Raw genomic sequence first — 15471 nt, 5'->3', positions numbered from 1 at the left:
ATTTGTCCCTCATGTCTCTCAATTGACATGCATGCAGTTGTCTGTCTTCTGTCCAAAATGTCCGGTCTGCTGGCTCATGTTCCGCACGTCTCCTAGCTCTCTGTCCCATGTCCCAAATGTTTTTTGGGTGTCTTATAGCTTGAAATCTTTCTCTTAGCTCTGATCTCCCCTGGCCCTTGGCTCAAATTTTTGCTCACGTCCCGCATGTCTTGTGGTATTTGCCGAGTCTCATATCGCTTGTCTCGCGTGTCTTGCGAGTCTCGTACGTCTCGTGTTAATTTGAGTGTCCATGACTGTCGTTTGAATTTGAAAAGATGTCTACTGTTCAAGAAGACTGCTGCACATTGAGTGAACACCAACTCCGGCGTGGCGTCCAGCTCTGCTCTGTCTTATTTGTCGCACGCTGCCAAAGTACTCACGAAATAAAATGTCAAGTTGGTGACCTGTCCGCACGCCTCCGCAAATGTGCAACTTCACCTCCTCTCAGCAATGTTGTTTTTTATTCAGCACAAAAAGGAAAATGCTGCTATGTGCGTGTGTGTGTGTGTGTGTGTGTGGGCGTGTGCGCGTGTTTGCAGGGCAGCAAAGCGCCGGCGGTCACCGTGGCAACCAACACTTCCATCATCAGCTTCAACCTGCGAGATAATGGCGCTGACGCTCTCAAAGGCACATTACAGGTGCACAAACGCCTCCTCACCACATACACGTGCACGCAGTCACGCTCTGTGGACAAAAGTATTGGGACATGCCTATTCATCAATCGCACCGATGAGTCTCCAAGTGTGGCAGTGGCCAAGCACAAGCCCATCGCATCGAACCTTTGAGTGTATGACATTGACAAGACGTGAGTGCTTCTCATTTTCAAGAGAGGGCGCTCCTTTCACCTTTTTGTACAGTGTGTTTGACTGAACGCATGAAGGTTGCGCTGACCGATGTCGAAGCCTGTCGCCGAACTTTCTCGCCAAAAGCTAATTTGGATACGATTGACGAACCGGCATTGATTTCATTTCAGTCTTTATTCTTATTCTCCTCATTCTGGAAATGGTTGCGGTTGCGAGGAAGTTTTCTTATGCATCTGTTGCAATTTCTATGGCAACTGGGAGTCGAAGAAGACCGATCCTCGAGGGAGCGAAGCTGCCGATGGCCACCGCATTAAACAACATTGGCCTTGATCGTCCATCTCCCAAAATGAGCAATGTGAGAGAGTACGGACTGCTGTCCTTTGGGCCTGTGATCTCATTTGGTCTTACGTAACGTCAGGGGGCGGCTGGATTGTGCGCCAACGCAAAAGCTCGGAGCGGAGAAATGGCCGCCGTTGGGCAAACGACCCCGGCCGGCGCACTCGTTTGTAAAAAGCAGAGCGTAGGCACTCGGGCAACGGCTGTTGGAAACAACCTTGAAAACCTTGACAATGAATTCAGTTTTGTTGTTGTAGCATTGCTAATCCCCCCCCTTTGACTCCCCAGCCGATGCTGTGGCCTTGGACAAAGCGGTCCAAAAAGGCGTAAAAGTCCGCCATTTTTGTTCAAAGGGTGCGGCCCATCCAAAGCTTTGGACGACAACGCCTTTGAGGCAGAACGTGCTCTCTTCACCACCGCTTGGTAAGACACGAAAGGCGGCGGCGACGACATGTCGTCCCAATTCCACTGTTTGAAGTGTACTTTGTACTGACCTCGAAAGTTTGGGACAGACTTTTTCCCCCGACTTTGAACGCACGTGAGTGTCTCTTCTTTGGCCTGCCGCATCTTCTAATCCGTCAGTAATCCACCAGAGTCTTGCCTCGTGTTGACATTGAGGCAAGCGCGGCATCGAAGCGTCCTTGGCTTTCATGTCCAGCGGAGGGTGGAAATTCGAGGAGGGAATATGTGTACAGTCACCCACTTTCCTCCCTCCCTCCCCTTTTCTTACTGGTAGACCTAGCAACAAGTCAATAAACCCTTTTGGCTCAAGGACGCTGCTCAGCGTTTGGTGAACCGGCAGCGTGTCCATTGCGACTGACGATTCAAGATTCATGAGTAGAGTCTCAAGACGGAGGTGTTCCTCCCCTTTTGCTGTGACCAGCGGCACCTCTGAAAGCTCAAAGTCAACTTGACAGCTTTTCCATGAGATCCATGCCTAGCGCCCACGTATGGAAGGATCCGCTGAGCTTATCCCGTTTACCACTCGAATCTCGGCGCCGCGTCTCCGCGCTCCCCCTTCATCCTGAAATTCGCCGCGCTCGGTACGCAAGCTCTGCCATATCGGGGTGGGCGCGGGGAGCCCCTTTCAACTTCCTCTTTGATACGGACAACTCACCACGGGGTGCCTTTTTTCCCCCACTGTCTCGCCTGCGCGTAGGAGGGCTCGTGTGCGCCGCGAAAGACGCTCGCTTTGACTCCGAGCTCCAGGAGCGGGGAAGGCAGAATTGGGCTGGTTGGCTGCCACTTACGGCCAAAGCGACGATTGTGTCGTGGATGCTCATTTTGACTCTGGATGCAAACAAAGAAAAGCCAAACATCCTTCCTGCCCGTGTCTGTCCTGCATGCCTTCTTCCCTTCGCGCCACGTGGGCAGGGTCCTTTTTTCAAATCGATGACCGTGTGTTGAGTCGGACTCCATCACCGATTAGTGGGCCCCGACCTTTTTTGCACCACTTTCAATACGATTTGAAGGCCACTGCGATGCCTGAAAGCTTTTGAAGGTCTCTGCAAATGTCAACACGCCAGTCGCATTTTCTGCTCTCACATCTGAAGTTGAAATGACAAGAAAGCAGCGGCCATTGCTGAACAGCTGCAAAGAAATGTGTGCCCCTGTTCTCAAATTCGGACTCAGAATTGCTTGACACATTTTAGAAAGGTGAAACCTTTGAAAGAAGCCTTAAACACGCTACTTGAAGCTGGCCACAGTTCACTCTCGGCATGCTCATGATTCGAGATTACCTTTGGCACAATGGTGAACTAGTTTCGGATCAAATGAGTTATTTTGGTGGCTATTTTTCTATGCCGGAAGTAAGCCGTGAGGTTTACAAAAAGCCCGCCTTCACTGTCCTCTCGCACTAGTGTTGGCTCGCGAGTGAACAATTTGTTCAAAAGAACGAATTGTTTTCAGTGAACGAGAATGAACGATCGTTCTTTTTTCAGTTCATATGACTTCAACCAGTAGGTGTCGGTAATGCGCATTGAAGATGCGCCGTTACGCAACAACGGGGAGATTATGCATTAGATTGCTGGTTTGAAATTTACTTTTATTATTATTATTATTATTATTGTTGTTGTTATGATCATTATTTTAATAAACATTAAAACCTGTTAAAACTTGTCTGGTGTTTTATTCCTTGTTTTTATTTTTTTCGGCATGAAAACAAAAATCTGACATTTGGTTAACTGCTTTATATGACAACATGTATATGTGTTTTACGTTGTGTACGATGTGTTGGTGTCCCCCAAAATAAAGAGCAAGTAGTCAAATACATATTCTTGACACGTACAAAAAATGCATAAAATTATTAGGTACACCTGAAAATGGCGGTGTACCTAATGGAGTGTCCGAATGACGTCACAGATCAAACAGCCAATCAGGAGCTGGGGGTGAGGGCGGGTGTGGCACTTTTCACTTTCACGTAAGCTTTTTCCCTAATGAAGTGGCCTGTGATTCGGTACACCTCATGGACACTACAATGGGTACACTACACGAGGTAAAAAAAAAAAAAAATTAAAATAAATAAATAAGTGTAGCGAACGATTCGGTGAATGATTCTTTTGAACAAAAATGTTGAGTGAACCGATTCTAAAGATTCAATTCACTTACAACTGGAATGCACATCACTAGTTTGACGAGTTCAGACGAGTTTGGGCTACCAGGTCGAAATAGCCGACTGGTTAATAGCACGGGCTCTTGCTCGGTAAGAATTTGGTTCGATCCCAGATGTGGGAATATGTCTTAATGTGCTTTTATTGTACAATTAACCCTTTATTTATTTATTCTATTCTATATGTCAGTTGGACACTCCATTAGGTACACCGCCATTTTCAAGTGTACCTAATAACAGGCCACTTTATTAGGGAAATATCATGGTCAAAGGTCACAGGTGTCAAGCTCTGGTCCTCGGGGCCGCATTCCAACATGTTTTCCAAGATTCCCTCGTTAAGTGCACCTGCGTGAAAAGTTTTAGCTCCTGCAGAACGTGAAAGTGGCTAAAACTTTTCACGCAGGTGCACTTAACGAGGGTAGCTTGGAAAACATATTGGAACGTGGCCCCGAGGACTAGAGCTTGACAGCTGTGACCTTTGACCATGATATTTCCCTAATAAAGTGGCCTGTTATTAGGGAAACTTGAAAATGGCGGTGTACCTAATGGAGTGTCCGTGTGATTCCCTCGTTAAGCGCACCTGCGTGAAAAGTTTTAGCTCCTGCAGAACTGAAAATGACCAAAAACTTTTCACGCAGGTGCGCTTAACGAGGGAATCACACGGACACTCCATTAGGTACACCGCCATTTTCAAGTGTATCTAATAACAGGCCACATTATTAGGGAAATATCATGGTCAAAGGTGCAGTTTCCAATGCAGTTTCCAAGTGACGTCACAGATCAAACAGCCAATCAGAAAGTGGGGGTGAGGGCGGGTGTGGCACTTTTCACTTTCATTTAAGCTTTGACCATGATTTTTCCCTAATGAAGTGGCCTGTTATTAGGTATGGAGTGTCCTGTACTATTGGATTTCATCCCACCCCTTAGGTAGTGGGCGTGATCCATTGGTTTTCTCTCGGACGACTTGTGGGCGGGGCCACCTTAGGTATTTGCACATAAATACTTGCAGTTTTTTGCATATACGTGCGCATACAAAGCAAAATCACGTCTGGGTACATGCTCACACCTAGGTTCGAACCAGATTTATACCGAGCGAGAGCCCGTGTGATTAACCAGTCGGCTATTTCGACATGAGAGCGATTGGCCGTCTGCACTCTCTTGTACTAGTGATGTGCATTCCAGTTAAGTGGACAATCTAGAATTGGTTCACTCAAAAGATTTGTTCAAAAGAATCCTTCACTACACTTTTTTATTTATTTATTCTTTTTTCTTTGTTTTTTTTTACTCTATTAGGTACACCGCCATTTTCAGGTTCGTTCGCGAAGATTCACGAGTGAGTGACAGACAGCGTCGCTGCTATGCCAGCCGACACACGTTCTGCCGACATTGATGTGTTAAATTTGTGTTTGTTGGATTGTAGTTGATGATGCTATTATGCCGAATGTGTTTGTGTTTGAATAAAAGGTTGAAAAAAAATCCGTTATGCCGACAATTGTTATTTTGGGGGACACCAACTCATACAACAACGCAAAACACATATTGTCATATACACCAGTTAACCAAATGTCTCATTTGTTTTAATTGGCGAATATAAAAACAAGGAATAAAACACCAGACAAGTTTTAACATAAATATTTATTCAAACCAAAAAAAAAAAATAATAATAACAAACAAAAAATTAATAATATTAAAAGTAAATTTCAAACCAGCAATCCAATGTGAAATTGCAGTAGATATATTGGATAACAATATTTAGGCGTATATATGCATACACGTTATTTAAAAACTATTATGTTATAAAATCAAGATACCCAAAGAGAAGCATAATCTCCCTGTTGTTGCATGACGGCGCATCCCTTCATGCAATAAAGTTAGCCGTTAGCTTGGAGAAAACGTGCATAAAAGATGTGGTGTTTCAGTGAGTGGTTCTTTTTTTCCTTCGCAAATCGTAAATCTACATTCTGGCTTACATAGTTCACGCCAGGAGACGCAACACGTTCACTGACTGATCCGTTGATGCACGGGAAGGCAGTTCACCCACTAACTCGTACGCGAACGGGAAAGTCAGGATTCGTTCCCTCACTGATCCGTTCTCGCGATGAACTGAAAATGCAAATCATGAATTCTAGCTGTCAGTCTGTCGACCGTCTTTGTTGGCGACATAAAATTCTCCCGCGGCCCTACACTGGCATCTGCTGGTTAGTCTGCGTTAGTGCGTTTGTGACGTCACATAGCCCCGACTGAAAATGCTTAAACGTCTTATTTCGTTCAAATGTTGTATTTGATACTTGACTTGAATTGTAACTACCCCCCTTCTTAGTCTTTACACCCTGTACTTTCCATTTTATGTCTGTTGGCATAAAGAAGGACGCCTGGTCGCTCGCGAGTCATTACCGTGGCAAGATGGCCGACTTGTGACGCACTAGGCAAGTACTGCCGTAAAATAACACTTGACACCACCGAAGAAGAAAAAGTCAGAAGTTAGTCTCGCTTCAAACTAAGCGCGTCTGCAGACAACGAGAGGGACTCGCAAATAAACAATCGCTTTTTATAAAAGGGAAGGAAAAGTACGGAAGAGGATTAGGCCAGTGAAGAAAAAAAAGTGGGGTGACAGGATTCTGACTTTTTTCTCAGACTTTAAAGTAAGAATTGTCACTTTAAAGTCAAAATTCTGACTTTATTCTCAGAATTCTGATTTTAAAGTGAGAATTCCCACTTTATGACTGAGAATAAAGTCAGAATTCTGACTTTAAAAAGGAGAATAAAGTCAGAATTCCCACTTTAAAGTCAGAATTCTGACTTTATTCTCAGAATTCTGACTTTAAAGTCAGAAAGTGGGAATTTCTTACTTTAAAGTCACAGACTTCTGACTGTATATCTACAACCAGTTTCAAAGAAAGTGGGAATCCTCACTTTAAAGTCAGAATTCTGACTTTATTCTCAGAATTTCCACTTTAAAGTCAGAATTCTGAAAATAAAGTCAGAATTCTGACTTTACAGTCAGAAAGTAGGAATTCTCACTTTAAAGTCAGAATTCTGACTTCATTCTCAGAATTCTGGCTTTTTCTCGTCGTCATCTGCATTAACTCATTAAGTGAGACATACCAGGTAAAATACAGGATTTATTTAGTGAATGAGAGGGAGGGCATAATTTCAGGTGGAAAGCGAATTTAAAAACAAAATACTCGAGAAAAACCATACACGGCTGTTGTGTCTCTGAGGGGTGACAATATGGGACACATGCAACGGTCCACTTCAACAATGTCAAAGCCCCAATCAATTTAAAAATAAATTTTAAAACATGTGAGCGTACGGACTTATTTGTGGCTGTCTAACTGTGCACCGAGACTGTGCACAACCAGGCGCTCACCAGATTGGCTGGCGACAAGTGCATTTTATTTTCATGGGCAAACCATCATTTTTACACCAATGTTTACTTGGAGGCCACAAAAAGGGACACCTTCAGTTTGGGTCCGTTCAATGCAGACTCCACAGGTGCATGCACCTTGAGTTGCCTATGAAGGAGATTGGACAAGAGCTGCACTCAAAAGGGCGTTCCTTGATCCAGGCTAGCGGGATGGACTTAGAACCTTGAAGGAGGGACGGATGGGACTCGGAAAGCGAGCTGCCGCGGGCGTCGCACTTTGCGCAGTTTAGAGCAGCAATGGGATCCTGGCTTACGCGTCCTGAGCGGCAGCAGCAGCAGCAGCTGGAGCTGGAGCAGAGACACGGGCAGCAGCAGCAGGATCAGAGCCATGGGCAGCAGCAGCAGCTGGACCAGAGCCACCTGCAGCAGCAGCAGCAGCAGCAGCACCAGCAGCAGGAGCAGCAGCAGCAGGAGCAGCAGCAGCAGGAGCAGCGGCAGCGCTATGAAGAGCTGGCACACAAGAGTGGATGTAAGGCAAGCCCCGAGTTGTGCAGTTTCAGAGACTTTGAACATTTTTGTATGCCACTTCCTCACCCCTTGGTCCTTATCTTCTTTTTTCTTTTTATAAACACATAAACTGATGTCTCACTTTTTGACCTGCTTTTGTGTTTGTGTGTGTTTCTGTGTGTGTCTGTGTGTGTGTGTGTGTGTGTGTGTGTGTGTGTATGCGTCCAAGTTTCCAGAAAGCAAATCAAAACCCTCCACAAAAGATTTCGGCATCTCAGTGGAAACAAGGAGACGATGAGGTAAAAGGTCAACTTGAAATTTTAGATTGTAAAGTTCGCCCGGCACAACAAGCTCTCAGCATTAGCTTGGCGAAAAAGAAATGTTACATTGTGGCTGAAAGATTGCACAAATTATGTCAGATTGCAGCACACACATAGCGTGCAGCGTGATATTGCGTTTGGGTGGAAAGAGCACCGAATGGTAATTTGGTCAATTTTGAGAGCTAACGTTGGAATCAAAACCGACCTGACCGTGTGTTTGTTTGTCGCACTGCAGAAGAGAACATTTGGACGCCATTCCACAACTGTCCCACAATCCCATCAAGAAGCAAATCATCGATGCCTTCTTTGATAAAAGGTCAGCAATTAATGCAACAGCATTGGCATGCTTTGGCGCACTAAAATGATTTTTAAAATGTTTCAGAAAGTTCAGTTTGCATCGAACAACACTATCTATTAAAAACCCTGACAGTTTGAAAAGGGATGTTTGCATTTGTTGATTTATTGCTGTGGTCCAACTGGGCAGAAACCAGCACCAGGGCATGGTGGGATCCTACGAGGAGATCACCTTGGATCAGTTCCTGATGGTCATGAGTCACTTCCGGCCGCTCGCACACATCAGCCGCGGGGAGGAGCGGCAGGCCGCCAGCAAGCAAAAGCTACGCCGTGAGTGCACGTGAGCCTTCGACTGGCCACGGTTGATGACAAGAAAACTTTGCGTTTGCAGTTTTGTTCAACATGCACGACAAGGACAGCGACGGAATCATCACGCTGGCCGAGTACCGCAAGGTAAGCCGAGCGTTTCGGCGCATGCACGCGGCCTGCTTGGCTTTTAGGGGCCGTCCCAAGACTTTTGGCTCGCCTACAAACAAATCAAGCGGAACCGTGATATTCACCTGAAGGAAAACATCGAAGAATAAAACTGAAAACTCACAAATTGAAAAAGAACTCAAAATACAATCAATAAAACAAGCATTTTGTAACACATCGATTTGATCATCTCAATAAATTACTGTCAATGTATTCAAACGATGGAAACTAAAGCAAATTGTTAAAGTGAAGAAGAAAAACGGACACGGTGCACTCCTAACCTTCCAAAAAGTTCTGCTCATGGTTAACCAACTGTTTGAATTTACCATTGTTTTAACCAGTTTTTTTTTCTTCATGTGAATAGTAAAGTGGAAAAAACATTGTTGCTCAAATAGTCAATAAGCATAAACTATTGAAAAAATCAAATCAAATGAGAATGACGAGATTCTACATGGGCCGGCTATTCGGTCATTGCAGTCCAATTAAGTCCAGCACGTGAAGCATAAAACGGACGCGTTATCATTCCAGCTCAAATAGTATTCACCATTATGATTTCATTTGTTCCGTTGGTGGTGGAGGAGCTGCTGTCCAAAAGTGGCGACTTCGGGGACCAGGTGGCCAAGGCCATTGCCCGCGCGGCCATGTTGGAAGCGGCCGACAAGGTAAGCGCACGCCTGCACGCACATGCTGACAGGCAACACGAAACCCTGGTGCCACGCTCAACCTCGACTTTCTCGTTCACCCGGCAGGCGCTAGATGACTTCTATGAGGGGATCACCTTTGAGATGTTTCAACTGGTACGACGGATCTATTTGTTTACTAGCGGTGCAACTTGTGCATGCCTTCTATCTAAATATTGCTTCATTTTGCTTTTCAGCAGCACATTACTTTAACCCCAGTTTATAATCCTAACTTTCATTTGAAACCCAAACCTGACTTTCGTTTGAGACCGGACTACGAGACTTGAGCGATAACCCTAAGCAATCGTAGCAGCCGCAGTTTCGGAATCAAATGAAAATCAGAATTGACGTCTGCCGATGTTTACGAGCGATTTTTCTCAACGAGAAGCCCAAAATCAGCAAAGACGCGGCGAATCAAGAACCAAACTCCCGCGGGCCATTAGGGCGTATTGTCCTGTGGGCCGTTGCACCCCCAAATGTTTACGTATAAATTTTGGGCCGGCAGATGCTCAAGGCCTTGGAGTTGGAATCCCGGATGCACATCCGCTTTTAGGAGGCAGACACCTGTTGGAAGAATTGGATGGTGAAGCACTGGTCAGCTCTTTGAGTCAACTCTGTAGCTTTTATTCATAGACTGTTGTTGATCGCGACTGTTTTTCTTTGTTAAGCGTTATAGAAAAGATACATGATGAAGTAGTTGCATATAAGTTATCCCGTATTTACTCAATGTTTAAGTAATGAAGAGGGAGCAACAGCAATGTGTAAATACTCTTATTAATTTATACAAACATAGTTGCTCCATCAGGGCACACACAGCTTAGTAACTTTTCCATTACACATAAGGCACAGCTCATTAACGTCATGACACATGGATACAAAATATTCAGTAGATAAGACATTCAGGTGATAACGGAACAAATGTCTGCCTTATGAGGATATGTTTTTCCTTCTTTTGCCCTCCCTTTTCTTCTCTTCTGTATTCCTGCTCGTAGACACTATGTAGTTTTCTGACCGGAACTATGAAGTTGTTGTTTCATCTGCTGAAGTGCATTGTGTACCGACTGCTGTAAAACAACCCAAGATCTTGCAAATAAAGAACCAAGTCCACATCTTTGTTTTCCTTGCTCAACGACGGACATCTTGAACAAACGCAACAGTAACTGCATCCAAGTTATCTCACATTTACTTAATATCTGTTGAAATAGTTTCACGAAAGCGATCCAATATGTACTCATTATTATTGTGTGTTGTGTTAGTTTGACAAGAAAATAAACTTAGCAAAAGAGGGGGCACATGCCAGTCTATTGTAATTTGGCAAAGAATATTGGTTTTGAATAAAAACCAATAACCATCCCAAGAACCCCTCTTTCCTGTTCACAAGACCAAGTCATCTTCATCCATAAGCATATAGTCTTTCTTTGTTAAAACACAGCAGCCCTTCAAAACAAAATGTGTTCCGTCAACTGTTAATGTCTTAATAGACATTGATGGTATTTATTTACATATTGAAACACAATATTCCACCTCCTTCAATGTTACACGTGAATGCACATACAGAGAGAAAATGTATTCATTTTGATTAGGCTACATGAAGCAAAGTATAAAGGTGAATGTATGTAATTCTCATTAATGGAATGAATTACTCCTTTTGACCAGCAGGGGGTGTGTGTGCTCATGAAGCCTCGAGAAAGAACCTATTTGCACACCGTTTGGTGGGAAAGCCTCAAACCCCAATGAAGCCTCATGTACCCATCACTACTGGCAACACCGCCACCATGCGCTGCAGAAAAGCCACCTCTTGACCGCCCCCTCTCTGAGCACATATGCAGATGCGATAAGGTGAGGGATCCCCAAAAGCGGCACGCAAGCCTTCACAGCTGTCGCGGCGAAAACCAGTCTATTCTCTGACAAAAGCAATTTTTTGGCTCTTTTGGATCAAAATAAAAATATGCCTTTGTTGACACAAAAAATTAGCCTTGGTCTTTTTTTTAAATTTTTTTTTAAAAGCCCTACTATATTCCTACTACATGGTATTTTTTTCGTTTAAAATGCCTTTTTGTACATAGTCATTAACAGGTATGGATTCCATGCACGCAGACTGCAGACAAGTCAGTGGAGCGTACCCCTACACTACCTGCGAAAAGAAATGCTGGCCTTGCTTTTCAAGCTCATTTTGTCACCTGAGGCGGTCATAGGGCACGGCCAGCGCAATGTTGTAGTTGTAGCCGTGAGATTGGGCGTAGTTGGACCTGCAGATGGGAAGGACGCCACCCCCATCGTCATCATCATCGCCGCCGCCTGAGAAGTCGTAGTGGCAGATGACTCCTCGGTGCCTGGATGAGAACGTTTGGAGTTAGGAACTGGGAAGCTGCAGAAAAGTGACTGGAATACAACATGCATCCATCCATGAGAAGCTAAAAAAAAAAAATTGTATATGATGGAAAAGGGAAGTAAAGAGACAGAAATCTTGCGAGCGTGAGGTGGAACGCTTCAAATGGGCCAGGTGGGCACGCTGCTACCTGCGATGGGCCGTCAGGTCGTCGTCGGTGATGCAAGCCCCCCGTGGCGTCTTGTCGTCGGGGACGTTGGCCGTCAGCAACGTGCGGCTATCCAAACGCACGTGTCTCACGGGATGTCTGCGCACACGATACATTAGGGCCCGGCCTGGCCCTACCCTACCCAGCCCACGGCTCTCACCTGTTGTGCATCTCCCACAGCTTGCTGGCCGTTCTCATGTCCCACACGCACAGAAGGCCCTCGCCGCCGCCACTCACCACCTTCCAGTCGTCGGCGCGCACCGACGTCACGCCCAGCTGGTGCGCGTACAAGGTCGATACGCAGGAGCCTGAGCGCAGGTCAAACACGCGCACCCTGCAAACAAAACGGGGCCCATCCGGTTTCCAGTCTTCCAATAATAAAGTGATGAAGTAAAGATATTGAGCGTGCGTGTGTGCACGAGAGTGGGAGAGAGCCACCTCCTGTCTTTATTACCGCACGCCATAATGTGCGGCGCGCTGCCGTCTTGGAGGTGGATGCAGGTGAAGTCACCCGGTGAGTCGCCGACGCACACCACCTCCTTGGCCGTCTCCACGCTGTACACGTGAATCTGCGGCGACACAAGTCCAGCTCCAGAGAGAGTTTTTGGGCGGGCGACACTGTCAATGAGCCTGGCCGCCAACGATTGCGCTGCGCATCTTGGTTGTGCTTGGCGACCATTCATGCGACACGGGGCGAGGCACGCGCAGCTGCCTGGTGTCGATACCAGGTGGCGGTCAGAGCGCTCGGGCGCCATCCTGCGACATCCGGACTCACCTTGTTGGCCATGCCGACGCGCTTCACCCCGAAGGCCAGGTGACGCTCAGAGGCTTCCAGGCAGGTGACGGGGTGTCCGTACACCGAGTGCAGCGTGCTAGCCTCCTCCTCCTCTTCGTCCAGCAGGTAGACCGAGTCACCGGCCGCCGCCGCAGTAAGCGCACGGCGGCACCTCCGCCGCCCACCACCACTGGGCACCAGCACCAAACTGTGAACCTGCGAGGCGTACAACAGGCACATACAAGCTCAGCTCATCTTTGGCACGTGTGAAATGACAGACCGGCTTAGGGAGGAGGCTCAGGCGGAGCGTCCTCCACGCTCCGCGGTCGTCGGCGCCATCCAGCCGGACGTCCGAGCCGACGGCTGAAGCCAGGACGGAGCCGTCCGCGCTGAGGGCCAAGGCGCGGTGGCTTGCCGCCGACTGCCAGTGGTAAATGGGCTCACCGCCCGCCCGTGCGCTCCACACGTCCACGCAGCCTGCCGCGCAAGACAAGCCCAGGCCCCGGCTGTTTAAAAGTTCACGCAAATAAAAGAAAACAATTATTAATCTGCCAGGCCTGTGACTTTTCCTTTGTAAATTGCAAAAAAACGTTTACCTTTGAGGAATTGTTAAAACATTATATTCCCTGCTGCGTATTGCGAAAAAGCTCAAGCTCATTTGTTTTCCAAATCCGGATGAAAATTTGCTCGAGTCATGGTGGACGGTGACGCGAAAGGATGCAAGTGTGGGGAAAGACAGACTAAGTTGGCGTACCGTCGCGGTAGGCGGCCGCCGCCACGTGTCCACCAACGCGCACCAGAGCGACAGGCGGCCTGGGCTCGGAGAGTTCCGACAGCCGGTTGGACCGGAGGTGGGACGACGGCAGGTCCCGCTGCGACGTGTTCCACAGCCTGACGTCCCCTGACGAGTACCTGACAGGCAGCACGTGACACACCCGCCGCGTTAGACGTGTTTCCTGCCTCTTAGGACTTATTCTTATCTTTCTGTTAATTTGTGGTGATTGTGGCATTGTGGAATTTGCCCCGATTGGCTGTCCTCACCCTGCCAGGACGTAGTTGTGGCAGGAACTGACGTCGCACAGCACCTTCCCCAGCTCAAACTGCAGCCGGCTGATGCAGCCGACACGATTCTGCGGCAAAGTGGTCAACAAACACATTGTGACAAAAACACCCCCCAGAAAAGTCTGAAAAGGGAAATCGTCCACTTGGATTCATCGCAACGGCAACAGGTCCACTCGGAACGACTCGTCGACTTCACAGTCAGGAGGTTTTCTCCAACGACACGGAAGGCTTCGTTTGCCTGGCGGTGTTTACAGCGTGCGGCGTCACGTTGAAATGCCTCACCTTCCAATTGGCGCGCACGTCGGCGGCCGCCCGGCGACGGTCTCGCAGCGACGCCTTCCAGCAAGGCGAGTCGGACACGGTGGCGCCGCGTGCGTGGCCCTCCGCTGAGCACAGCCTGAACCACAGCACCTCGTCCTCGGCCAGAACCCGCCACGCCTTGCTCACCTGCCGGCAAAAAGAATCTGAATTTCACCGTTCACATTGAAAAGGAAAGCAATGGACTAATCGGATCGCTATGTCAAAAGAATCCAATTGCTCTGCAGTGTGGACACGACCTAATGAAAACACGGGCACAGTAAAAGAAATGTGAACATGAGTAATCGGATCGTCGGACTCGTCTGCATGCTACTCGCCGACTTTCTCTGCCAGTAGGGGCGTGGATGCATGGACGGACAGCTGTTTGACTCACCTGTGCACATCTGCCGAGCTCAGAGCGGTTAAGGTATTGGAATATCTTCAGGGCTAACTCATACGGCAAGTCCACGTCAAAGAAGGGGATGTCGTTGGCCTCGTTCTGCATTGAAAAACAATAAATAAATCAATAAAAAATAAATAAACAATGGAAAGAGGCATTGCGCAGTTAGCTGGTGTCGACATTGAGGAGATGGCTTCTGAGTGCCTCCATACCAGATCTAGAATGAGTCGCTCCACCAGTTGCTCTTCTTTCTGGATTTTCTTCCGAGGATGCTTTAGGGACTCCCTGCAGTCGGCTGTCTCCTCCTGGTACTTCTTCTTCCTCCTGCTCCTCTCCTCCGCGAGTCTGTTCAGAAGGGGACTTGTCCTGCCGCCCAGCAAGCCCCTGGCGATGGAAACGTAATCTGGCCCTTCCGCGCCACCACTCGTCTCGGGTTCAGACTCGCTTTGACCTCCACTCGCGTCTTCGCAACTGGGGCTGGGGGACGGAAGAAGAGAGAAGCGCCGCTCCTCTTTTGCTCTGTATAACTCCCGTTGCCAACGGTCCCTGAACGCAGCCAGCTCGTCCTCGGCCATAGCGTGCATAAATGTTAGCGACGTTTTGTGTTAACGCTTCGAAAGGGTTGGAGACATCTCTTGAAGGGAAGCGCCGCCGTCAAAACAAACGACGAGTCTTTCACTAGAAAAGGTCCGACGTGGGACACGGCGAGAGGAAACATTGGTTCCTGCCGAGGAAACCAGTTCCTCGTCGGTCAAATCGAGACTAAAAAGCTCACGTTTGTGTGATTGCCTCCTTCTCGGTCATCTCTCACTCATCACACACATAAAACACAAACCGAGTCAGTAAACAGTGAAGACGATATTATGACTGCCTTCTAATTTCACGTGTACTATTTTTTCATATCGCTCCGAATGTTGTCATCATGTTCCCCATCCGTTTCAGAACTTTGCCCCCCGCAGTTACGTTTGCATT

The 15471-nt window shown here is 47.4% G+C and overlaps 2 protein-coding genes across 4 annotated transcripts; one reads left to right on the top strand and one right to left on the bottom strand.

Moving 5' to 3' along the window:
• The first annotated feature begins 6821 nt into the window (after window positions 1-6821).
• Window positions 6822-10535, top strand: tesca (tescalcin a). 3 transcript variants are annotated; one of them, XM_088376035.1, is made up of 9 exons: window positions 7198-7594; window positions 7625-7682; window positions 7890-7959; window positions 8216-8296; window positions 8465-8604; window positions 8666-8729; window positions 9320-9410; window positions 9498-9545; window positions 9934-10535. In XM_088376035.1, exons 1-9 carry the CDS (start codon window positions 7451-7453, stop codon window positions 9979-9981), a joined length of 744 nt encoding a protein of 247 aa, XP_088232161.1. In that variant the 5' UTR covers window positions 7198-7450; the 3' UTR covers window positions 9982-10535. The 3 variants fall into 3 exon arrangements, with proteins under 3 accessions (XP_088232160.1, XP_088232161.1, XP_088232159.1); XM_088376034.1 differs by having other exon boundaries at window positions 6822-7682; window positions 8666-8727; window positions 9327-9410; XM_088376033.1 differs by having other exon boundaries at window positions 7211-7682.
• A 354-nt stretch (window positions 10536-10889) lies between these two features.
• fbxw8 (F-box and WD repeat domain containing 8) lies at window positions 10890-15450 on the bottom strand. Its single transcript, XM_088376030.1, has 11 exons — window positions 14712-15450; window positions 14494-14598; window positions 14085-14249; window positions 13782-13870; window positions 13495-13652; window positions 13021-13217; window positions 12741-12956; window positions 12404-12534; window positions 12126-12299; window positions 11948-12064; window positions 10890-11761 (listed from the first exon to the last, which is right to left on the bottom strand). Exons 1-11 carry the CDS (start codon window positions 15081-15083, stop codon window positions 11605-11607), a joined length of 1881 nt encoding a protein of 626 aa, XP_088232156.1. The 5' UTR covers window positions 15084-15450; the 3' UTR covers window positions 10890-11604.
• Between the last annotated feature and the right edge of the window lie 21 nt (window positions 15451-15471).

The sequence above is a fragment of the Syngnathus floridae genome, chromosome 5, assembly GCF_059516105.1.
Source record: "Syngnathus floridae isolate MCC-2025c chromosome 5, RoL_Sflo_1.0, whole genome shotgun sequence".
Classification (NCBI taxonomy): Eukaryota; Metazoa; Chordata; class Actinopteri; order Syngnathiformes; family Syngnathidae; genus Syngnathus; species Syngnathus floridae.
Note: the sequence above shows the minus strand (reverse complement) of the source record. Positions and strands in the feature narration are given on the sequence as shown.